The 17433-nt window shown below is 37.1% G+C and overlaps 1 protein-coding gene across 4 annotated transcripts in view; it reads left to right on the plus strand.

The window, feature by feature from the left end:
- Positions 1-7361: 7361 nt before the first annotated feature.
- The window catches only part of LOC306876662 (nectin-1-like), a 30332-nt gene continuing 20260 nt past the window's right edge, over positions 7362-17433 (plus strand). Inside the window, exons 1-2 of one of the 4 annotated variants that reach the window (XM_079427999.1) lie at positions 7362-7499; positions 7543-7729. In XM_079427999.1, the coding sequence (XP_079284125.1) occupies positions 7642-7729 (88 nt within the window). In that variant the 5' untranslated portion in view covers positions 7362-7499; positions 7543-7641. Of the gene's footprint in view, positions 7730-17433 lie in introns of all 4 variants that reach the window. The other 3 variants (XM_079428000.1, XM_079428001.1, XM_079427998.1) reach the window with 3 other exon arrangements.

The following is a 17433-nucleotide window of genomic DNA, read 5'->3' on the forward strand; positions in this document are numbered from 1 at the left end:
GGACGTGGATCAAAACGGTAAAATCAAAGACAGTAAAATCCTGTCAGTTTGCTATAATACATTAATCTTGACTTTGAGTGTTTATTACTGTGTGTTTATTGACGTGATGGTTTGGCCAACTTCGTCAATGGGTAACCAGTGTAATAAATTTTTATCTGTTGCCTGTGTTGTTATAACAACAATTGTCATATTGTTTGTGTTTTTCATTTAAAAACCCAAATTTCAAATATTATTTGAATTAAATAAAACAGTCACCATGTTTATTGATAGATTACCTGATATATAATGTATGACCTACTGTATAAACAATCATTTTAGAGCAATTTGTTGTAGCCACTTACCCTGTAACTACATGGAATAAGGGGGGAACAAGCACCACTTTAATTTACAGCCTGCAAATGTTGTATTTACCCTGTAACTATGGAATAAGGGAGGAACAAGTTGGGCTTAAACACAGAACAAGTGTATATTTGCACAATAATTACAAAGAAAAATATACTGCACTAGTTTTAATTTAATTGTTTGATGGCTAAAATAATAACTGAAAGACACCTATTATTGACTGTCTTTGCCTTCTGATTAATACATTCAGCTTGAATTATCATGAAATAATTAAGTCTAATTTTCATGTTTTGTGTTTACTCTATTAAGTTACATAAACAATTGCATAAAATATCTCATTTTTATAATATTTGTCATTTCATTAATAAAAAAATACATTTTGTGTCTATCCCTATGTTCTGGTCAACTCTGTTACCTCACTTATAAAAGGCATAAAAATCTTTAAAGCATTCATAGAAAAAACATGTGACTTGCACCAAGTGATGTCACTTCCTCTGGTAGGAATCTTTGGAAGGCACTGATGTATGTCTTTATTCGTTTCTAATTAATTTGTACAAAATGTTTAGGATACACCAATAGTAGATTAATTATTTGTCAAATCTGTTATTGAGATTTTGCAGTGAATGTCTTTCACTTTAAAAAAAAAAAAATGATTCTGTTTTAGACATGCCTTGTGGTATCTGGTTTGAGGTTAGCATCTTGAGCTAAAGCACAAAATGGTGGAAAATGTCAACCATGTTAGTGTTTTAAAAAGTTTAATGATAACAGAGTTGACAGTGAGTAACAGAGTCAATGTTCCACAATTAAGTATTTTGCATTATATTTCATTCTGGGTCATTTTACTGTAAATTACACATTTGTTTTATATCATTACAGGCTAAAATAATTTGAATTACAGGTAAATTAAACTCTCAGCAGCAGAAAGACAAGGGCAGCAGAGGGCACAGCGACATGCTGACCCTGTAACGAAAGCAGAAAATAGACAGAGATAGATGGCACAAAAGCAAAAAAAGCACCACTACTCAAGCACCACTACAAAAAAAGCACCACTACTAAACATTAGAGCAAAGCACTACCTGCTTTGCTCTAATGTTTATAAATAATAATAAATACTATAAATGGCTTCAAAGTAAATCTAAAATTCTTGCAAACTGCTATTCCTTGAATCAAGAACTCTGTCTTTTATTATGTCCATAAAAAACTTGCATAGTGCATATTTGGAAATTGGAAGAAATTGCCAATAACTGATTTGCATGGCCAAGGTGAGGGAGCAGCTATATGTCATTTTATTTTCCAGATCTGTAATGCATGAGACACATGCAGTTAATTTTCAATTACATGAAAGAGCTGTAATTCACATGCATTTGTTAAGATTAAATAGTTGTTACATTTAAAATGGTTTCAGTTTCAGAATCTGTCAGAAAATGTTGTTTTTGGTCTTTTAACTACAGGTGGTCAACTCTGTTACCATCAGTGTCAACTCTGTTTATTAAGTTTTGCTTTAAAAATTATAATGATATGTGTTTTATTATCAACAATTTGATCAGAAGCTAATTAGCCTGAATAGTACTACTACTATATTAAATTTTAAAATATTGCATTCATTTTTAAAGCTATGTTTAGAGAAAATGCACACCATGTTGGCAACTTTTCAGTTAAACGTGTTGATATTTTTACTCTAAAACAAAAGGTCTATATCTTATTAGGTTTAAAGCTGAATTAATGGATGAAGAGATGGATGTTCTCCTAGGGAAGACGGGGTTTTAAATTGTGTTACATTAACTGTAGAGGTTTGACCCAATTTGTCTATAACAGAGATGACAGATTTTTCTGTTAGTACACTGATTTTCAAAATAAATATTGAAAATCTTACAAGTTTAAGATCAGCAAACATAGAAAATATTAAATTTGAAGTGTGTTCTATGAAAAATAAAAAAACGTTTAACAAAAGAAAAAAATCCTATTTTTTGTATTCTTTCTCAGCTTGAAATATACCAGCTGCAATTCTAGAACAAAAATAAATATGTATATTTTTTTAAAGTTATTTTTGTGGGCTTTTTTATGCCTTTTTATTAAGATACGACAGGAAAGCACTGGGAAGAGAGAGCAGACGAGGATCGGCAAAGGACCTCGAAACGGGATTCGAACTCGGGTCGCCGTAAGCGCAGTTGCTCTATGATGCACTAACCACGAGGCTATTGGCATACTGTTGCATTTTTTTCCCCATTCAAAACTATACGAGTGACATGTTTTGGATATTCTATAGTCTTTGATCTGATACAGCATTCATTCTTCAGATTTTTTTATTTAAGTTCACACAATAAAACATTAGTATGAATGTCCGCTGAGGAAAGACATAGGATCTCCGTCGTACTATCCTTTCATAAGGGTGATTTCCATTGACAGTGCTGCTCTGTGCATTCTGTTGTTTACATTTACATTTAGACAAACACTTTTATCCAAAGCAACTTACAAATGAGGACAATAGTAGTAATCAAAACCAACAAAAGAGCAACAATATGCAAGCACTATGACAAGTCTCGGTTAGCCTAACGCAGTACAGTAGCAAGGTTTTGTATTTTGTTTTTTTGAAAGAAAACAAATAGATAGAATAGAGAAAAACGAAAGCTAGTGTTATAGGGTCAGATAGATGCAAAGAAGACAAAAAAAAGTCATTTAGAAGACAATGGAAGCAATCAAAATCAACAAAAGAGCAATAACATGCAAGCACTATGACAAGTCTCATTTAGATTAACGCAGTACACATAGCAAGGTTTGTTTGTTTTTGTTAATTGTATAATAAACAAAAAGAAAACAGATAGAATACAAAAAGATTAGAACAGCTAGTGCTAGTTTTGTTGTTGTTTTTTTAAGAATAGAATTAGAATACACTCTTAAAAATAAAGGTGCGTCAAAAGATTCTTCACAGCGATGTCATAGAAGGACCATTTTTGGTTCCACACAGAACCATCTCTTTCTGACCTTTTTTATAATCTGAAGAACCTTCTTTCACCACAAAGAACCTTTTGTGAAACAGAAAGGTTTTTCAGATGTTAAAGGTTCTTTATGGAACCATTTAGACAAAAAGGTTCTTCTATGGCATTGTGAGGCACCTTTATTTTTATGAGGCACACTAGATGTGTTTTTTGCCGATTATTGAAAATGGATAAGGACTCAGCTGCTCAGATTGAGTTGGGCAGGTCATTCCACCAGATGGGAACAGTTAATGAAAAAGTTTGTGAAACTGATTTTGTGCCTCTTTGGGATGGCACAATAAAGCGACGTTCACTTGCAGAACGCAAGCTTCTAGAGGGGACATAAGTCTGAAGTACTGAATTTAGGTAAAGGGGTGCAGAGCCAGTGGCGGTTTTGTAGGCAAACATTAATGCCTTGCATTTTATGCAAGTAGCTATTGGTAGCCAGTGCAAATTGATGAACAGAGGTGTGACGTGCATTCTTTTTGATTCATTAAAAATTAATCTTGCTGCCGCGTTCTGGATTCATTGTAAAGGTTTGATAGAACTGGCTGGAAGACTTGCCAAAAGAGCATTGCAATAGTCCAGCCTGGACTGAACAGGAGCTTGAACAAGGAGTTGTGTTGCGTGTTCAGAAAGAAAGGGCCTGATCTTCCTAATGTTGTATAAAGATCAAAGCGAGATCACACAACATGGATGCGGAAGAGCTGATGGGGATGTTTAGTGCGTTGAAGAAGAAAGCTCCAAATGCCACCATGTGCTACTTGTCCTGTAAAATGCGAGCACGGAAAAACAACACTGTGGACTACTTGGGACAGTTTAGACAAGGAAAAACAAGAGCTGGTCATCAGGAAGGCAGTGAGGCTGGGTGTAATACAAAGAAGAAAGAGGAGGAAGATGCAAGGAGAGCTGCGGGAGGAATTGCACAAACGTCAAGCCACAAAAGAAAGAAAGAGAAGCAAACAAGAACGGAAAGTGTTAGAGAAAAACATTGAAGAATTAGGTGCAGACAAGACCAAGGAAGCATTTCCAGAACTCTCAGAAGAAAAAATGAGCTTGATCAAGGAGTTGTTGGGTGGCAGAGGGGTGGGGGCATTTGTATGTCATGCGTGGGATTTGGCTGGCAACAGGGTCATTTTCAATGGGAAAATTGAAACTTTCCATGCTAAAAAAAAGAAATACACTGTTGGCTATTGGGCCATGAGCGGGGAGGGGTATGAATTTGATGCCCATGACACTGATGTGTCCATCTATGCGATGGCAGCAGACATCATCTTGGATGACTTGGTTGTACAATAGCCTGCCATCAGCACAAGTACACAGATTGCATGTATATGTCATACCGATCATTCATTGTTAGTATGAAAAAAAAAGCTTAAAAAATAATTTAAATGGATGACTATAAATATGAATGTATATTTGCATTTTTAGCGTAAATGTTTAAGGTTGGGTGGTCACTCATTGTCCAAATTGCACAACATAACTTAAATGGCACAAAAAAACCTCTGAATGTCTGTTAGTTGTACTTTTGTGAATGACAATGCATATTTGTTGTGTACTTGTATGAATATGAATTAACAATTAATAGTGATGTGTATTGTTGTTTTCTCTTGTATTCTGAAAATAAATGTTTATGAATATGAATGGGTACCATGGGTCTGATGCCCATTCCAGCTAAAACAGTAAATTTTCATGATTTCATTTGGAAGAACTAACAAAATTCTACCTTCTATTCAAATTTCATGCAAATATCTGATAAAATGAGGAAGTTACAAGCAAAAATGTGTGAATAATAAGCATTTTCGGTCACATGACTACTATTGTAATTAATGTATAATATTTTAATATATTCCCCGTTATTATAAATATCATAACGTTCGCAATCCTCAACTGATTTTCACAATCCAGGTGTCGTCGTAAAGGTAATTTTCAGCTCTGTCTAGTCATGTGATCCATTTTGAGCTTAGGGGTGTTTGAAAATTTGGTCATCATACCTAAAATCTGCAGGACCGGGCAGTTTTAGCAATGTGGTCTGAGAAATTCAGCTTATCATCAAACACAACTCCAAGATTTCTGCCTGTTTTTGAAGGAGTTATAGTTGATGAGCCTAACTGGAAGGTGAAATTGTGATGAAGTGATGGGTTTGTTGAAACCACAAGCACTTTCGTTGTTAAACAGAAGTCTAAAGCTGTTGTTACATAGCTTCCGTTTTAGTATTTTTCAATATAAAAGTCTTTACCGCAGACTCGTAAAACAGTCTCTTTTCGCCATCTAACGGGGGAACAATGTAACTAAAATCACCATCACGAAAACGAACACACATCAGCTATCCTTGTAGGGACTCTTGGTGTAATGGTTTTTATACTGTACAAACCGTATTTTATATCGCCCTACACCAACGCTACAGCTAAACCTACCCCTTACAGGAAACTTTCTGCATTTTTACTTTCTCAAAAAAAACCTCATTCCGTATGATTTACAAGCTTTGTACCCATGGGGACCTCAATTTAGGTCCCCACCTTGACATGAGTCTGTAGCTGTGTCCCAATGGTTATCATTTCTTCACAACACAAACAGTATATGGTTTACAATATCGTCTTCAGTGTTTGGGAAAATAGGTGGTCTCGAATTTTTTATCAAATGTGATTTTGAATTATCTAAGCTACCTCTCAAATTGTCTCTTTTTCATCAACAGGTTTTGTTGTGTTGCAAACTAGCTTTTTCTCACAATTTCAGTCCTCACAAGACTTGTCTGTGGAACAATCGTTTTATTTTACATCGCAATAAGTCTTTATTTTATGAGAGTTGGTTTAAATATAATATTCTTTCTTTATTGGATATGATGGATAACCATGGTGACATTCTAAGTTACAATGATTTCTGCCTGAAACATGGTTTTGTGTGTCATCCTAAAGAGTTTTATACAGTTGTAAATGCCATTCCTAAAAATGTAGTATTGTTGCTCAAAGGAACTCTTTCTCATTATTCTGTGGTATTTTCTCTTCCGTCTCTGAGATTGGATACGTTATCTATTAGAGATCAAAAATGTACCAACAAATTTATAAGAAGTATTTTCATTTATAGACTTTATCCAAATCGACTCAGACGTCACCATATTTTTAAAGATTTTGACTCAAAGGAATTAAAAGAAATTAGAATAAGCTACCTCTCTTTTCCAATCTTCCCAAAAGTAAAAGAACTTCAATTTAAAATAATGAATGATACATATCCATCGAAAGAATTCCTTAGATCAAAATTTCACATTGAGGAAAACTCGTGTCAATTTTGTGAAAGTGACATTGAAACCACTGAGCATATTTTTTTCAACTGTATTCATTCAAAGCTGTTTTGGTCTCAAGTGAATGACAGATTGTCTTGTGTTAATATCCATATTAACCTTCTTAACTATAAACCAATTAAGTTTGGAGTATTTAGAAAAGATTGTATGCAACACTATTTAGTTAATAACCTTATTTGTTGTGGTAAATTCTTTATTCATAAATGTAGATTTTTGAAAAGCACCCCTTCTTTACCTCATTTCATAAATTAACTTAGAATTATTGCTTCTTCTCTACCTACACTTGAAAGTAATAAAGCTATTACATTAGCTACATTTTTCAACCAATTGAAACCCCTTCTGTATTTCTTTTTACTTATTTGTTTAATTAATTAATTATTTGTTTTATTTCTAAATCATATTTAATTATTGATGTTAATGATGTACAACTTAGTTGTGTCTGCCTTGTATCTGCAACTGTGTTTTTTTTCTATGTCTTAAGTTTGTTCATTTAAAGCCTATTTTGCTTGTAAATTTTTTGATTTTCATAATAAAATAAAAATAATAATAATAAAAAAAATAAAAAAAAATCCTCTGAAGACTGCATTCCAAGGCCAATTGCCTGCTTTCCCCGGGAAATAACGGGTGTTTCTCAAACGGAAGGCTGCATCCTCCCGAGGCTGCGTCTTTCCTAGTTCAGTCGCTCTGGAACAAATAATAGATTACTGAGACCAAAGACTACCCGTTTGATTTACCCAAAAACGGCTAGGGGGAGTAATGCGCCAGTAAAAGCCAAACGGGACAGATGACGACATACTCTTGCAACTGGAAGTAACACAAGCCTGACTCCATCAGCCTTTTACAATTAAAATTGTTATTTTTTTGTTAACTAATAGTCTATGTTAGTATTATTAGTACCTAATATATTATTAGGTAGTATACTAATAGTCTAATGAATGAACCAAAAGCAAACCCGGAATGCAGTTTTATTAACGGAGAAGGATCGGATGAAAGGTTTCTAGGCATCTACGCCGAAAAGCTGTAACGATGCTTCATTGCCTTTGTTGGAAGATAGCTTCAGTGACACTGCTGTTTCATCTGTTGTTGTTTTTCATCATCTTCCACATAATATCAGGTGAGTGCATCCCTAAATATCCTCGATCTGTGGGTGGAGGTGGGGGATTTTAACTACACTGTAAAAACAACGTAAACAAAGCGCAGTAACGTAATCCGTAACGGTGAGATCTTACGCCTGGTTGACATATTTAGTGAATGCTGTAAAAGTATTGTTTTTAAATCTAAAACTCAACTGTAATAGGGTGTTGTGATCATTAGGGAGTACACACATAATGTAATATGTTTCATTCATACTGGTATTCTTCTGCTCTTTAGTCTCCAGTATGGGACCAGTGGCGTTACAGGAAAACGCTTTCAAAAGCAAAACATTCAGCTATCACTGTAACTGAATAAAATACAGATAGAGACGTGTGACCTGATGAAACATCATTGCGACAATATATTATTTATCTGTGTTCTTCAATCCATGTTGGCTATTTTTATAAGAATAAATATTTATAATGCAGTGTTGATCGATTTAGCCTTCTGTCACTGTATAGAACAATATAAATGATTTCTGCCTCTTTCTCTGATATGAAACCGTGTCAGATCACAAAAGGAAGTTATTTCAAACACTCAAATGATGCTATTAAGTTAATTTGGACTAAAACATAATTAAATATACTCTTTGTTTGACAATAGGCCTAGGTTTAACAAACAGACTAACATACATTGCAAAACTGTATTGTAGGCGCCAGTAAATTTATTCATTGCACAGACAGATTTTTTTGTTGGATGTGCAATATGTTCCCCGGGGAATGTCTCTAATTTCTCTGTCATGTTGACTGTAAGAAAAAATAATGAGGACTTTGAAGATCTCAATGCAGGCCCGGATTAACACAGTGTAGTGCCCTAGGGTGACCATATTTGAAGTGAAAAAAATAATTTAAGGTGGCAAATGGCTGGCATGGGGTCTATGAGGGGTGGCGACACCAAAGCAAACCCCCATGCATAGTTTGTGGGGATTTATTGTCTGTCATGCACAGTTTTGTTCACAAATATTGAATTACTGTTAAGTAATCATCTATACTGTTTAAAATGAAAAATATATAACATTTCAATATCCATCATGGCACCAAGTCAATACACAATATAAAAAAACTTCAACAAGTTATAAATGTTTCTGAGCTTGTGTCATTAAACATGCGGTTCTATTAATATTACATAGGCTACTTAGAAGTTTAAGAGCAAATTTAAGAGGAACACTTTTGAATTACCTAACAATAGAAAGAAATACAATAATATCAAAGCATCGAAACTGGATCAGTTTTCAAAACAAAAATGTTTGATTTTCTAATTTTCTGTTATTACCAGAGGTGGGAATGTCTTTAATCACCCAGAACACACTATCGATAGTAACACCCCAGAAACTGCATAGCAAGAGCCTAGCAACCACCCAGAATATCCTAGCAACCAACTAGCAACACTTTAGCAAACATCTAGAACATCTAACTGACCAAACTATTTATGTTTCATATACAAGACTTTAAGTCAAGCCAGCATAAATGTGTCTTTCAAACTTTATATTCTTAAATGTGTACACACAATTCAAACACACAGATAACTTTCCTGCCCAGTGAACACTCATGAGATCAATAACACTTAACCAAAAACTCTTATTAGGATTCAGGAATTATTTTTGCAGCTCAATATACAGTATACAACATAAATTAAATTACAGATAATAATAATAATTCAGCAATGAACTTTTGTTAACAGATAGTTTTAATTTTACTACTGTAAAGTAATCTTGCAGTAGATGAAAAAGTTCAGATACCAAAGAAATGTATATGAACTTGGTATGCACCACAATACAGTACAGTACAGTAAAAAAAAAAAAAATTATTAAAAAGAAGTAAATTCAGCATCCTCTGCACATTTGGTCAAATTTCATTACAGTATACAGTACTATAGCAGTTTCCTGGTCTCCTGACACTAGCTATATCTCTAAGCAGTCATTACACAGTTCTGCACTTTTTGAGAAATGTGTCTTTTGTTTTGAGAACTGAATTAATGGTTTGGGAAAATGGGCCAACTAAACAATCACGAAAACTGCAATACAAGACTCTTACCTAACTCTGCTATTAGTTTTTGTGATTGGCACCTTCTTATTGATTTCATGATCCACGATGAAAGTGGAGCGAGCAGTCTGAGAATCGGATCACCAAACAATTACGGGATGAATCTTAAACATATCCGGACGGGATTAGATTTCTCAAAGGACTTCTGAATAAACAGAGAAACAGTATCTGATTCACGAACAAATGTAAAAACAATTCATTTATGAATGGGCTGCGCTTTGCGTTTTTGACTCAAAGAGAAGTCTGAGCCAGGGTTGGCCCAGATCTGGGCCAACATTATGTTGCTGTCTGGACTGGTTCATAAGAGTCGTTTGTTTATGAAGCCGACTACACGCTGCATGCGCGTGCAACCATCGTGCCAGTTTAGTGAAAGACTTTTTTCTTTTTTGCCATTATTTTCCGTTACGTTGTCATCGCCGTGGCTGGGCTGGCTCCAGCTTTTTCTTAGGGTGGCAGTTGCCACCCCGGTAGATCCGCCCCTGCAAAGGTGGCACAGAGGAACACAAAAGTGGCATGTAGGTACATTTACAGAGGCTCATAGGTGGCATGGATGTATTAAATTCATAACAATGTTGTGAGATTAATGTTTTAAATATAAAATTTTGAATATAGAACTATTGTTTGATTGCAGTGAGTGGATTCTGATTAACATTGCATTAATCAACATAATGTGTGCGACTGTGATACATTACTCAACGCAAAAACAAACAAGTACAAATCTTTGAAGCTCCCCTCAGCGCAAACACAAATAGCCTATGCTGATGATCAGGTTTAGTCGCACGCAGCACATTTCAGTCGCACTGTAGAGCCCTGGCTATGTGTCATGATATTTTCTCTTTTTTATATTTACGTTTCGCACAACCGCTAAACTGATGCCTATCCATTTGTGAATAAACATGCTCAACTCCGAGTGGGGGAGGGGACAAATACACTGTGATCTGACCCATTCGCAATTCTTTATATGCATGCGTATATTTTATATTCTCTATGTATATATTGTATCATTAACTTTTCATTTTCTATGCATCTGCATCTCTTCCACCAAAATAATATGTACAAAACATTGAAAATATTTTAACGGTCTAGTAATTATCTTAATCACTTGGTGCCCCCCTATTGGCTGGTGCCCCAGGGCACTCGCCCAATCCCCTCTATGGATAATTCGGCCCTGGTCCTGCCTGTTGTTGATAAATACCAGTGGTGACGTTTTACAAATTGATTGATCAATTGTCCCAGTGTTTACTGAGCCACGATCTTCCCCAGTGCACGAACTTGTGCACGATCTACTGATTCACTACCTAGGGGACTGACTGAGACGCTTTGAACAGCCTTGTGAAACGATTCAGTTGTTCATTTTCGTATGATGAACTCCTCTTCCGAAGCGCCCTTCACGAGACCAGAAACACAGTGTATCGTTATTCTGCCTCGTTTGAAAAGAGTAACATTAATTTCACCGTGGCTTGTCGTTAGTCACGTTTAATGTCATCTTTTTACTAGGGATGCAGCGATACCATTTTTTCAGATCCGATCCTGAAAATTCAGAGTATCTGCCGATACCGATCCAATCCGATACCAGCGCAGTTTTTTTTTAAATCGATGTAGAATTTCTATACTTCTGTGTGTCTGTGTGTTACTCTTTTGTGTGTTAAACACAATCTACTACATATAGATAACGTAATTTTAATGAAAAATAACAAATTAAAAAATATATTATCATAAAACTTTGTTTATAATACAGCAAAAGATACTCTAGAAAAATAATGGGTGGACAATAGTTTTATAAAACCTAGTGAAACATTTTTATTTACAATTAAAAGTGAATAAGTGTAAGACTAAATCTGGTGAAATTATACACATTGCTCTTTGAATTGTTGTAAAATAGATTCATGAAAAAAGAAGCAAATACATTTATATATAAATATATAGGCTACTATAAAATTAAAAGACATTTCTTTTAAATCTATAGCACAGTAATGAAGGCAGCAACATATGATAGATAGGACAGAGCAAGAAAGACTGTTAATAATCTTTCATTGCGCAAAAGTATTATAATAAGTAAGACTCCAATATAGAGCAGCAGAAAGCGCTTATGCGCATCCCGTGCGCAGAATGATGCGCTTGAAGCGACACGGAGCCCTCTGAGTCCGCATAGAAATGTTCAAAGTACAAAGGGAAGAGATATTGATGCGTAGTGTATTAAATCTGTGCGTAAGTTTATTAAGCCTTTTCTTTTAACAGTTTTAAACCTCAGTAACTGTGCGCTGTTGAAGAGAGTTTGACTGTAGTAACCGAACGCAACACGCAGTTTGATTGCTGAATGGAGGATGACAGACAGCCGCGGCGGAGAGAAGAGTTTACCTGAACGTGAATTTAACGACTTAAATATTCATTTGTACCTCAGATTAAACTATGGAACAGCTTCAGAACACTTGAAATATAGTGCACGAAAACTTTATGGTGCTTTATAATGTTTTTGTGTCTTTCGTGGGGCTCAACAATAACACAGAATAGTATACGTACAATATCGGATTTGGATCGGTCTCGTCTGACCGATACTCGATCCGCAGAAAATGACCGTATCGGAGCCGATACCGATCCTGAGTATCGGATCGATGCATCCCTACTTTTTACTTCACGGGACAATTGCAAAAGTTTACAAATGCAAAAACCCATTCAACATGCCCATGTTAACTTCAAATGAGCGCATTACTGTGCTTTACACTGTTACACGTTTCATAGATTTCGGTTAATGGCTTATAAAAGCGAGAAAGACTGCACGATCTCTTCATATCTTTTCACAGCATGGAAACACACAAATTTCATACAACAAGCCAAAATTAGCTAAAAGACATTGTAGTAACACAGCTTTTGACATTAAGTGTTTTATGGATTAAACAAGGTGAAAGACTACATTCACTTAAATTTCACTCAGACATTTCATACACTTATTCAATGTTTTTATGTTGTACATTTGTGTATAAATACGTATTTGTTTTAAATAACACATTTACAGCTTTTTAATATAAGTTTTGATAAATTCAGTCAAATGTTAAGTAACATTTCAACGATTTATTCAGTGCCACTTGACTTACCTGACACCTGAACTTGACATACACATATCCACTTTTCTTTGAATATACAACAGATTAGGATGTAACGATTACCGGTTTGACGATAAATCATGATTAAATTCCCCACGGTTAGTATTACCGTTTCATATATTAATTATCATTAAAACCGTATTCGATTACCGCGATCTGAACAACTCACGATAAATAAATACTGTCCAGCATAAAGCAGAGTGTAACAGTCTCACGAGCGCACGGCAGCAGAGTAGTTTCATTCTGAGTGAAAACAGGGCGGAAAAGCTGGGAGGTTTTAAAAGAGTGCTGAGGGAATTATACAAATGAATATATCAGTGAATTAATTATATGAATGTACCTCTGAAGGATCTGACTGTCTTCAGAAAGTGTTTTTAAGCACAATACTGCTTTGTTCGCGGAGTTCACGGGAATCAGCTGTAATTCAGCTTTTCCATATAAAGCGCCACCTGCTGTCAGAGAGTGGATTTACAGACGCTTATTTACATTCAGCCTGTGTGCAGTTTCTGTCTGGCCAAAAAACGAACCAAATTTGCATGACCTTCTGTAAATTTTAACCGGTTGATGAAAAACAAGCTTATGTGGATTCTACACATTTAAACAATTCAGTTAAGCTATATATATGGAGCAATAAGTGGATAGAGAGTTGGACTTGTAACCTGAAGGTTGTGGGTTCGAGTCTCAGGTCAAGCGGGGATTGTAGGTGGGGGGAGTGAATAAGCAACACTCTTTCCACCCTCAATACCACAACTGAGGTGAGACCCTTGAGCAAGGCATCGAACCCCCAACTGCTCCCCGGGCGCCACAACATCGGCTGCCCACTGCTCCGGGTGTATGTTCACTACTGTGTGTACATTTGGATGGGTTAAATGCAGAACACAAATTCTGAGTATGGGTCATCATACTTGGCCACACACCACTACCCCCCTCCCCTTCCCCTTATTAATCAATTATCATTTTGACTTAACTCTTTTCTTTAAAGGCTGAAATGTGAGGTTTACCTTTATATGAAACTTTTTCAAAGCTTTATTTGAACATTTATATTATTTATTTGAGCATGCTATTAAACTGGTGTCAGTCAAGTTGTCATTTAAAATCCAGACCTCATTGGTAATGTTATTGTTTTAATGAATATGCAAACAAAAAGTCATTTTATTTGTTGTTTGTTGATTTTTAAGTATAAAACTTGGTGAAGTGATTTATGTATCGCTTCTTTTTGAACATCTCCAGCACATTTTAACAATACCGTGATAATACTGATAACCGTGATAATTTTGGTCACTATAATCGTGATAAGAAATTTTCATACCGTTACATCCCTACAACAGATAAAACACTTTCTAAATGCCCACTCTAAAAAAATTGAATATGTTGCACGATTTTTGTTACATTTAGTCTACAAAATAACATTTATTTAGTCCAACTTACCTGACACGTGAACTTGACAAGATGGCGGCGCTGTTTCTCCCACGAAGTCACTCAGACGCGTGCACGGGTTGGCTGGATTTGTTTTTATTAGTTTAGTCAACATTTAGCAATCAAAATGTTGACTGGATTTGTAAATAACCATTTACTTAATGTTTTTAATATATATTTGTGCTGACTTAATATAATAGGTCTTCTCAACTAAGCCCAAGCAATGAAATTAGTTCAACTTAAATATTTTTGCCCTTCCAACATTTTGTTAATTGGATATTTTTACAGTGTAGCCTACTTATAAAGCACATATTCTGCAAGACCATATTCTACATCCCTAATCCTACCCAATACCTAAACTTAACTACCTTAATAACAATTAATAAGCAGCAAATTGGAAGTTTATTGAAGTAAATATTTTAATTAATATTGAATGTGTTCCCTAATCTAAAGTGCTACAAGAGTATATTTTATATGTTCTAGAATTCATGTATGTTTTTTTTTTTACTTTTAACATCTATTATTTAGCTGTATTATTCAACCATTCTTCTTTATATCTACACAAATTCTTCTCAACCTGCTTAACTAACTCATTAGCTATTTCCATGCACATGTGTATTTCTGAATGGTTTAGAGTATAATGAAGATATTAACCATTCTCCATCTCTTTTAATGTTTCTATCAAGAAAGTGAAATACATCCTTGTCATAATCGTATGTAAATTTTAACCCGGAAAAATTATTAAAAAATTGAACAAAGTCTGAAAGAACAACAACCTGGCCTTCCCAAAGTAAAAAACAAATATATATATATATATATATATATATATATATATATATATATATATATATATATATATATATATATATATATATATGTATGTATGCATATATATCGGAAGCAGGACTCAAACAGAGAAGTTTCAGGATTCTGGATCAGGTGAGTGAGTAATTTGATTGACCAGATAGGGAGCGATGAGACGTAACAGGGTGTCTTTGTCTTGACAGGAATATTAGGAGCAAGGAGCTGAACACACACCTCACACAGGCGGTTTCCCGGGACAGGATGCTGGAGCAGACTGACTGGGGAACACTGGAGGTAAGTATACAAGGAGGTAAGTAGCAGGTAATTCGCTGTGGTATTATAAGCAGTCCTCTTGGTATAAACGAGACCGGACAGTGAGGTGCTGTGCGATGTGTGCATTTATGGCTTGGGTGATGAGTGGTTCAACGACATGCAGGTGTGTGTGATCAGAACTCAGGTGAGGGGGTGCGCTGTGATTGGCTGGTGATAGAGCCTGGCCGATCTGTAACATTACCCCCATCTCCACGGCCCGCTCCAGAGGGCCGAGGACCTCGATGTCATGGTGGCCTACCTCTTCCCCTGGGTGCTGGACGATCCGGGTGACTTGAATGGAAATTTTCGAGCAGTGTGGGATCTAGGGCATAATCTCTGGGAACCCAGGATCTTTCTTCTGGGCCGTACCCCTCCCAGTCGACTAGGTACTCCAGCTGGCCACCACGGCGCCGGGAGTCCAAGATGTCCTTGACTTCATAGATGGTGCCGTCTTCCAGAATCAGTGGGAGAGGGGGTTCTTCCTCCGGGCCAGGCTCTGTGGAAGGAGAAACAGGTGAGAGGTAAGGTTTAAGTAAGGAAACATGGAATGTGGGGTGAATCTTGTACTGAGGAGGGAGCTGGAGCTGGTAGGTAACCGGGTTGTCTTGTCTGGAGATGGTGGGCCAACAAATCTGGGACTGAGCTTTCTACAGGGTAGGCGCATCCTGATGTCCCTGGTCGACAGCCAGACCTTCTGTCCGGGTTGATACTGGGGGGCTTCGGATCTACGAAAGTCGGCTGTCATTTTGCGCCTACGCACTGCACGCTGAAGTTGGTGGTGAGCAGCATCCCAGACCCAGAACCAATAGTCCACTGATGGTACTTCCGAGGGTTCCCCTGACCAGGGGAACAGGGGTGGCTGGTAGCCGAGCACACACTGGAAAGGAGTCATTCCGGTGGAGGGCTGGCACAGAGAATTCTGGGCGTACTCGGCCCAGACAATGAACTGGCAGAAGGTTCGTAGGAATCGTCCAATCTCTTGGATCTTCCTTTCTGTCTGCCCGTTCGTTTGGGGGTGATATCCCGATGATATCCCGATGACAGGCTGATGGTCACACCAAGGAGTTTGAAAAAGGATTTCCATACCCTGGATACAAATTGTGATCCTCAGGGATGCCATAATACCGGAAGATGGGATTCTGCAGTCAATTCTGCAGTCTCCATTGCCGTGGGAAGACCCTTGAGGGGGAGAAAGTGACATGACCTAGAAAATCGATCAATGACCACAAGCATGCAGGTGTTACCGTCTGAGGCTGGCAGGTCAGTAATGAAGTCCACTCCTAGGTGTGACCAGGGACGATTGGGAACGGACAGTGGAAAAAGCTTGCCTGATGGTAAGTGTTGTGGGCTCTTGGACTTGGCACAGTCGGCACAACCCTGGACGAACATTCTAACATCTCGAGCCATGTTAGGTCACCAGAAGCGGTCTTTTAGCAGCGAGAGGGTATTGTTGGCCACTGGGTGGCCAGTGCCCAGAGATGAATGAACTGATCGGATGAGAGATGTGCGTTGAGCCCTGGAGACATACTGTAAGCCAGGTGGACAGCCCGGCGGAGTGGCCGTGGAAGCATTGGAGGAGGTGAATGGACTGGAATCCCATTGAATGGGGCTTACAATGAGCTTTTCGGGGATGATGGATTCTGGTTCCTCATTGACTTCTTCAGAGGCATGGAGACGACACAGGGCGTCGGCCTTCACATTCTTGGCACCTGGACGATAGGAAATAGTCAAATTAAAGCGCGTGCAGAAGAGAGCCCACTGGGCCTGGTGAGTCTCTTGGCCTCTCTTAGATATTGCAAGTTTTTTGTGATCAGTGAGAACTGTAAACTGATGCTGCGCTTCCTCCAAACCAATGTCTCCACTCTTCAAGGGCCAGTTTGATGGCAAGGAGTTCTCAGTTACCAATATCATAGTTCTTCTCCGCCGGGCTGAGCTTACGGGAAAAGAAGGCACATGGATGGAGTTTCGCTGGTGTCCCCTGTTGCTGAGACAATACTGCACCCACTCCT

Source organism: Barbus barbus (genome assembly GCF_936440315.1).
Source record: "Barbus barbus genome assembly, chromosome: 11".
In the NCBI taxonomy this organism is placed as follows: Eukaryota; Metazoa; Chordata; class Actinopteri; order Cypriniformes; family Cyprinidae; genus Barbus; species Barbus barbus.